The following is a 9,337-nucleotide window of genomic DNA, read 5'->3' as shown; positions in this document are numbered from 1 at the left end:
TGAATTGAATGACTATCTGTCAATAGAGAAAACTGACAAAATGGGAATTGCAGAGACAAAACTGAAAAGTCCTATACAAACAAGTATGGTAAAGGGAACAGAAGGAAAAGATAATGTGGAATTGATAACAGTTAAAATCGAAAACACCAATATGAAAAGTAGAAGGTTTATAGTTATTTATGTGCCACCAAAAACTAAGACCTGGACTGACAGCGAACACTCAAAATTACTAGAAGACACAAAGAATGAATTAACCGAGATACTGAAATACGGAGAAAATATAGTAATTATGGGTGACTTTAACGCCAAGGAAATAAATTGGGAAGAATTAACAATGGGAGGTGGAGACGAACTCTGGGGAAATGTCCTACTGGATATTACCATAGATTACACATTGACGCAATGGGTTAAAGAAAATACAAGATTTAGACAAAACGAAGAACCATCGAGACTAGATTTGATATTCACCTCTGAACCAGAAATAGTGGAAGAAATAAATTATAAAACACCAATTGGGAAGAGTGACCACATACTAATAGAGATCGAACTTAAGGAACAAAATGTGGTAAGAAGGAATGAGAAACTTTGATAAGGAAAATTGATGTACAACAAAACTGATTTTGTAAAACCTAGAATTTTTTTCAAAATGCCTGTTGGGAAAAATTGCAAAGGATGAAACAAAGACGGAAGAGAAATGGAACATTTTCAAAGAAATACATAAAGAGGGAACAGACAAATACACGCCTAAGCAGAAACAGAAAAGGGAGTACATAAAGTGCTGGTATAATAAAAAGTGTAGCGATGCTAAAGATAGAAGAGACAAAGCTTGGAAAAGATGGAAAAGAGATAAAATAGAGACTAAATGTCAAACATACATTAAACTGAGAAATTAATACGTAGACATACGAAGAAAGGAAAAAAGAAAGTATGAAAAAGATACAATAGCAAAATACAAAGATCAACCTAAACTATTTTACAGATATGTAAACGACAAACTAAAAGACAAACACGAAATAGTAAAACTACGTGAAGGAAATCAAGAATACACAGATGTAGAAATGGCTGAAGTAATGACCAGACACTTTAAGTCTGTTTTTACAATTGAAAGCTCACAATTGTGGGATGATAGTCACCAGGAAGGATCCCCTAAAATGAAAGAAATAATGATGACACAGAAAGAAATAAGAAACCAAATAAAGAAACTCGATGTCAGAAAGTCACATGGGCCAGACGGAATAGCGAACTGGATATTAAAAGAATGCATAGACGAACTCACAGACAAAATACACAAGATAATTGACTTCTCACTCAAAAAAGGAAAAGTACCACAAGACTGGAAAAATGCTAATATTGTACCAATATATAAAGGAGGAGATAAAGAAAATCCAACAAATTATAGACCAGTATCCCTTACAAGCACAATTGCAAAAATATGCGAAAGAGTTATTAAAAACAAATAGACTAAACACTTGGAAAATAACAAAATATTAAACCCCAACCAATTTGGATTAAAAATGGAAGATCATGTATTACAAACTTAAAGGATTCTATTCAAGATTGCTAGACATAATACAAGAAAGAGATGGTTGGGCAGATTGTGCCTTCCTGGACCTACAAAAGGCTTTTGACAAAGTATCACACAAAAAAATACTAAGAAAAATTGAACTAATATGTGGAATTCAAGGAAAATTATTGGAATGGATGGAAAACTTCTTGAAAGGAAGAAAAAATAGAGTGATACTTAGAGAAAAGAACTCAAAATGGGAAAACATGATAAGTGGAGTACCCCAAAGCTCTGTGTTGGCTCCGATAATGTTTGTTATTTATATAAACGACAAGGATGAAGGAATTAAATGCTATATAAACTTCTTTGCAGATGATGCAAAACTATTGAAGAGAGTGAGTAACGAAGAAGACTGTAAATCTTTTCAGGGAGATCTGGACAAAGTCTGGAATTGGAGTAAAAAGAACGAAGTGAATTTCAACATTAAAAAATGTAGTATAATGGAATTTGGAAAACGCAGGTGTTTCATGGGGAAAAGTGATCATGATTTTTATATTATAAGAATGTAGAAGATATAGATAAGTCCCATAGACAAAGAACGTGTGTCTTTGGAAGACCAAAATTCATAGAAGTGAGGAAATTCCATAATTATATAATCAATCAGATTTAAGAAAATTCAAGAAGAAAAAATAATATACAAAAATATTTAGAGTTTGAGGGTAATACAATAAGTACCTTAACAGTAAAATTGTCAAGAGTATAGGATGGAAGGAAATTAAAGTATTATGAAAAAAGTGGATAAAGATTGGGTCTGTCGCGCAGGCAAGGTGTTGGCACCTCATGAAGAAGGTGAAATAGGTCCACTATGATCGCTGGTTAGCGGTCCGGATCTTTTCCAGTGTCGGTGAGCCTTTCCACGGTTAATTTTTCATTCGTCCTTTCTATGTCGCAACGTGAAGGGTTATCATAAAAAGACACATTTACTTTGGATACAAATATTCATTTATTGTCAACGTTTTTGTTGATTTTTTTGTAATTTTTCATGGCTACAAGGAACTAAATGCATTGTATGTATTTTGTCGTATGGATTTTAATATGTGTTTGTAAGAATAATGGTGCATTTGTTGGAAGAAGTTTCGTCTAAGCGTCATCTTTTCCGTCCACCTTGGTTGCATTCGACTGATTGTCACTCGTCTTTTCTTCGGGTTCGTGGATGCAGAACCATGGAAGAGTCTTCTGAAGAGCCTGGAAAGGTGCCAAAGAAAAAGTTAGTAAAGTTGTTACAGCCCATATTCATGTGCAGAGAGAGAGAGATAGATAGATAGATCGAGATAGATAGATAGATAGATAGATAGAGATAGATAGATAGATAGATAGAGAGAGAGAGAGAGAGAGATAGAGTTAACTTACCAGTCTGAACTTGGGGTGGTTGATGGCGTAGATCATTGGGTTGTAGACAGCAGCACTCTTGGCCAGCAGAGCGGGAAGCATGGAGACCAAAGGAGTGATGCTTGACTGGTCGAAGGCCAGACCCTATCGCAAATGATATTGGACGACATTAGGCTTATTCGCATATTACTATGGATGTGCAAAGCCTTCAATAAACAGCAAAAGACAATATCATATAAACGGCATTACCTGAAGTGTGACTATAGCATAGGGTGTCCAACAAATAATCCAGAGGGCGACATTAGTCATTGCAACCTTGGCGATGCGGACCTCAGCCGATTGTGCGTTAGCGTCCTGTCAAGTAACAGATTTAGGAAGGTTGTGTTCCAATAGTATGTAATTAAATCATCAAATGTTGTGCTGTTACATGGTATGCTAAATCAATTTTAACGTGGAAGGCAGTACAGATGGCAGAAGTATGAATACAGCTATTGTTACCGATGTGAAAACAAAGAAACGTATTGAATCTCTACTCCGCTAGGATAGATTTCTTCCACATGCAAATGAAAGTAATGGAAACTCACTGCGTTGGACCGGAGGTTGGTCACATTCATCTTCTTGGCCTGTTCCCTCATGGCCTTCTCGTGGGCAAAGATGGCCTTCACGATGAAGACATAAGCCAAGACGATGATGAGGAGAGGAACGACGTAGTCGAAGGCAAAGATGCAGAGACCGTACGAGAGACGGTTGACGTCACGGGACAGGTAGTCATAAGAGCACGAGTCCAGGATTCCTGAATGAAGACGACATCTTATTAGGTTTGAGCTTTCAGTGAGCGCATCGTAGTGATCAAGGTAAAAGATAAGAATTCATTCCTTTTCTTTTTTTTAATGCTTTAGCATTAGTTTTTAAATTTCTCTCAACTTTGCAAAACCTACCATATCTGTGTACCGATAAGTGAAAACATCTTGTAATGATTGAGCAGGTAGACGTTGCCATTTACTCTAAACCCTTTCTAGTGACCATCTTGCATTTAAAAAATCTGCCCTACAATGTGCATTTCCAAATAAACGTTTAGATGATGTTAGAATCTAACCCGATATTAACATAGCCAAAATTTCCAATGGACTCAGTGAGGAGATATGATGAATTTCGGATTCTGGTCAAACAAAACTTTTCCCCTTAACATATCTCAGTTTCTAAATTTGCTAGGTTTGTGACTCTTGTGGTTAAACAATTTCTTATGTATGTGTAAGTACCAAAACGCATATTGATGATAATATTAGGTGTGTTATGAACAGACTTCAGAATTCTTATTGATACTAGTGGTTAGTGTGTTTCAAAGGCTATAGTATAGTAAAAGAAGAAGCAAGAGTTCAAAGAGTATTCACCTCTCATGGTGATGGACATGATTAGTTAATTTCTTCAGACGTATGAATTCGTTTCACTCACCTTCGGGAATGTAAGCTCCCCAGCCGAGGAAGGGGGGGATGGACCAACCGATGGAGTAAGCCCAACAGAAGAGGATGTAGAGGAAGGCTTTTCCCTTGGTGAGGGGAGCAGAAGACACTCCATGAACAATGACGTTGTAACGGTCGAAGGAGACGAAGGCCAGAGTCCACAGAGAACACAGACCGAAGATGGCTCCTGAAGAAATAATTGAATCGTGTGAGTTATGGGAGTAAAATTTTTACTTCTTCGTGTACACAATGTGGTCTTATAAAAGAATATAAGGATCAGGAGAATTTGAATCGATGTGAACCAATCTAACAGTGCAACTGATTTCTTGCCACCTGATGTGTTGCCCCATCGGACCTCTGAACATATAAAGTCTGGTGAATAGCCATCTTATATTTTGCCTGCTAGGAAAGCCAGTAAGATCTATATTTACATCTTGTACATGTGCTTTTGAACATGAGCACGTGATTGTAATTGTTCGTGTTGTGGTATGGGGAAAATAGTGCACACTGGCACAGTGCCTCAGTGTAAATGATAAATGAGACGGTCACTGTATTTCTCATTCTTCGCCTTTCACAGTCTTCGTAGAGTCTATTTAATTTGGTTTTGTTTCAGAATTGATTAAATTTTAGTTTCAGATGGACAATGAAAAACTCACCTAGACATGCGTATAGCTCGCAGAAGAATGCAGAGAACATCCAAACTCCACCGTTGAAACAGTTGTAGACGTAAGGTGGGTACTGAGTAATTTGCATGCAGAAGTCACTGAAGGCCAGGTTGAAGACAAGCATGTTGGCGGGCGTCCTTAGGTTCTTGTTCTTTATGACCAAATACATCACCAAACCGTTTCCTGGAAGTGAATGAGGAATGCCTGGTCAAACGCTTCCTGTGCCTAGCAAAAACACGAGAAGAGAGGAATTTATGTCGATGGAGAATTCATATTTCACGTATTTCTCGTACTCGTTACTCACCTGAGCAGGAGAATATGAAGAGAAATACAAAGATCACGCCGAGGAGGTAGTGCCACATGGGGTTGACTGGAGGATAGTTGCTCCAGTGATCGTGGATTAAATGTCGTATCGTGTCCGGCACGATGTCCACCACGGTGACCCCCTCGGGGTATCCAAACGAGAATTCCTGGGCCCCATAAGCCATGGCCTGTGGGCCAGTGCCGTTGATGAGAGCAGTAGGATTCATCACTATGAAATCTGAAACAAAGAACTTTATGAACACAGCTCAGAAGACGTTTGAGAAATATCACAAACTACGTAACCACGCAGCACAAGTCATCATGAACAATTACTAGATGCACACAGACTACATAAGTTCCGTCAAACAAAACCTACAACACTCATTATACTACATGAAAAACAACACACCAACCAGGCTCAAGAGGCTCAGCACAATACACTACAATACAATATAATACAATACAATACAATACAATACAATACAATACAAAACATAGACCTATCCCTTCACCCCTGCTCAACCCCACCAACCTGAACAAACATATACATACATTACTCATAGACAGATCTTTAGCTACTATACTGCAGAGCCAAATAAGATCCTTCCACCCCTACCACCTATACATAAATCTATGTACCAAATAAACAGAACAGATAGAATAGAGTTAAGCAGACTTTTCTGTGGTCATGACGACACTGGAGCCATAGCAACACAAGTTAGACAACAAAGAAGACGACCCGTGCTCACACTGCCAGCCTTTCTCATAAACAACACTTATACTTTCATATTTTTCCCAACACTAGTGGGACAAAAACACAAATTCAATGTTTTAGAGTAGAGCACATTTTGCGGGAACCCATGGGGGTAATAGGTTCTCTGTATCTCTTTAGCGTTAGAATTTGATGATGATGTGAGCAGACCAGCAGCAACAACCAAGAACCCACAAATACAACAAAATGAAAACAAGGTAAAAGAGAGTTTGCGCCATTAGGCGCTTAAGCAACGTAGTTCTCAGTGCAACAGTGACATACAAAAAGGAGTTCTTTATACTATGAACTTGATGGAAATACCTTTGTCGTTTATGTCGAATGAGATTCTGGAGTGAAACCGTGTTAACAGCTTGAGGTCTGTTTTGGAATGGTACAAAAACCGTCGAAGCTAGTTTCTTATATTGTTACTCGACGGTTATTGGATTATCATGTGTCCAAAGAGTTAAGTTTTAAGGATTCTGTTTTATAAAAAGAAATGGATTGGTACTACTTTTTTCATATATTTTAGCATTATTTGAATATCCTCTTTTATACAAATACAAAGGAATACTATGGAACTTGGCAAACAAAAAGACATGCAAAATTGATATATATATATATATATATATATATGTATATATATATATATATATATATATATGTATATATATAGTATATATATATATATATATATATATATACATATATATTATATTATATATATAATATATACGTATATATATATATATATATATATATACACACACACACACACACACACACACACACACACACACACACACACACACACACACACACACACACACACTTATATATATATATATATATATATATATATATATATATATATATATAAAGATACATATGTGTATATATATATATATATAAATATATGTATATATGTAAATACATATATGTATATACACATATATATGTATATATATATATATAATATATATACATATATATATATATATATATATATATATATATATATATTTATCAGCCACAATACACTAATTCTAAGCTATCAGCATCCAGAGATCCGTGGAGGCCAACATGGAGAAATTGAAACGTGGTACGGCCAAAGACTCGAACCCGGGCTAGCACGTGACAAGTGTTGTAGTGACTTAACCAAGTGCTCCATCAAGAGAGATATCTCTCGTCTCTTGATGGAGCAATTGGTTAAGTCACTATAACACCTGTCACGTACTAGCCCGGGTTCGAGTCCTTGGCCGTACCCCGTTTAAATTTCTGCTTGTTAGTCTTCACGGATCTCCCGATGTCGATGGCTTAGAATTAAAGTGTATTGTGGTTGATAAAAATGTATCTCTGTTCACTGGGACCCATTCAGTGTTGTACACACACACACACACACACACAGTGAGGTAAGCAAGAAGGGACGGGGGCTCAGGTCAAGTGTCCGGCGCGTATTGCGTGGACCTTGGTGGCTCAGGTCACGTGTCCGGCGTTGCGTGGACCTTGGTGTCTTTTGTCCACCGCTAATGTAGATGGTAACATTTTATTTATAGCAAAAGAAGAAATACAATCTGGTGACCATAGGAAATGTTATAATTTGGAAAATTGTTTATTAGGGAGGATTCTACTCGGTAGTGAGGTCTCGACCCGTCTGTCCCCAATATACATCCGGGTCGAGACCTCACTACCACGGTCAAGGAGCACAAGAACTCTGTAAAATACGGGCAGGAAAATTCCGCGGTATTTCAGCACGTCGCCAACAAAAACCACCGGATAAATTGGGACGATGCTGAAATAATTTACAAATCCAAATGTAACTTCAGAAGAAAAATGGCAGAATCCTCCCTAATAAACAATTTTCCAAATTACAACATTTCCTATGGTCAATGGTCACCAGATTGTATTTCTTCTTTTGCTATAAATAAAATGTTACCATCTACATTAGCGGTGGACAAAAGACACCAAGGTCCACGCAACGCCGGACACGTGACCTGAGCCACCAAGGTCCACGCAATGCGCGCCGGACACATGACCTGAGCCCCCGTCCCTTCTTGCTTACCTCACTGTTTCAGTATAATTACACATTGTTCTCTACTCTGTAATTCATATCTGCTGAAGAGGATCACAGTAAGTGATCGAAATATACAGATCTCTATATCTTCTCCGAAAGTGGGTCATCAGTATTATTTTACAAATGTGCTACGACATAACTTTGTTGATGTGTATATATACATACATACATATATATATATATATATATATATATGTGTGTGTGTATATATGTATATATATATATATGTGTGTGTGTGTGTATATACATATATATATACTGTATATACGTATGTATACATACATAAATACACACACACACACACACACACGCACACACACACACACACACACACACACACACACACACACACACACACACACACACACACACACACACACACACACACACACACACACACACACACACACACACACACACACACACACACACACACACACACACACACACACACACACACACACACACACACACACATACACACACACACACACACACACACACATATATATATATATACATATATATATATACATATATATATGTATATATATACACATATATATATATACATAGCCTTTATAGATCTGACTAAGGCCTTTGACCTGGTCAGCAGGGAAGGGCTGTTCGACATCCTTCCAAAGATCGGTTGCCCTCCAAAACTCCACAGTCTCATTAGATCCTTTCACGATGACATGAAGGCAACGATCCAGTATGAAGGCAACATGTCCAACCCCTTTGACATCAAGAGTGGAGTCAAGCAAGGATGTGTACTGGCTCCAACCCTCTTCGGCATCTTCTTTGCTATGCTCTTAAAGCATGCTTTTGGAACATCAACAGAAGGAGTGTACCTTCGCACAAGATCTGACGGTCGACTTTTCAACCTGGCTCGACTGAAAGCAAAAAGCAAAGTGACTGAGATAACCATCAGAGACATGCTTTTTGCTGATGATGCCGCTGTCACCTCCCACAATGAGCAAGAACTCCAGCGCCTCATGGACAGGTTTTCCCAGGCCAGCAAAGACTTCGGAATGACCATCAGCCTAAAAAAGACCAATGTGCTGAGTCAGGATGTGGACACTCCACCAGCTATCTATATCGACGACTACCAACTCGAAGTCGTACACCAGTTCACATACCTGGGTTACACCATCAGCGACAACCTGTCCCTTGACGCCGAGATCAACAAGTGCA

The 9,337-nt window shown here is 37.9% G+C and overlaps 1 protein-coding gene across 1 annotated transcript; it reads right to left on the bottom strand.

The window, feature by feature from the left end:
- Positions 1-2,644: 2,644 nt before the first annotated feature.
- Positions 2,645-5,548, bottom strand: LOC143018792 (compound eye opsin BCRH1-like). The gene is made up of 7 exons (XM_076174371.1): positions 5,323-5,548; positions 5,010-5,201; positions 4,346-4,540; positions 3,478-3,686; positions 3,143-3,247; positions 2,915-3,037; positions 2,645-2,749 (listed from the first exon to the last, which is right to left on the bottom strand). The coding sequence occupies exons 1-7, from the start codon at positions 5,546-5,548 to the stop codon at positions 2,645-2,647; spliced, it is 1,155 nt and encodes a 384-aa protein (XP_076030486.1).
- Positions 5,549-9,337: the final 3,789 nt, after the last annotated feature.

Source organism: Oratosquilla oratoria, chromosome 35 (assembly GCF_046742065.1).
Source record: "Oratosquilla oratoria isolate Oo_2021 chromosome 35, ASM4674206v1, whole genome shotgun sequence".
Taxonomy (NCBI): Eukaryota; Metazoa; Arthropoda; class Malacostraca; order Stomatopoda; family Squillidae; genus Oratosquilla; species Oratosquilla oratoria.
Note: the sequence above shows the minus strand (reverse complement) of the source record. Positions and strands in the feature narration are given on the sequence as shown.

Coding starts and splice junctions, on each gene's coding strand:
- LOC143018792 (XM_076174371.1), bottom strand. CDS start 5,548: ATGAATCCTACTGCTCTCATCAACGGCACTGGCCCACAGGCCATGGCT. Junction 3,038..3,142: donor ATGCTATAGTCACACTTCAG/GTAATGCCGTTT, acceptor CATTTGCGATAG/GGTCTGGCCTTCGACCAGTC. Junction 2,750..2,914: donor ACCACCCCAAGTTCAGACTG/GTAAGTTAACTC, acceptor GCACCTTTCCAG/GCTCTTCAGAAGACTCTTCC.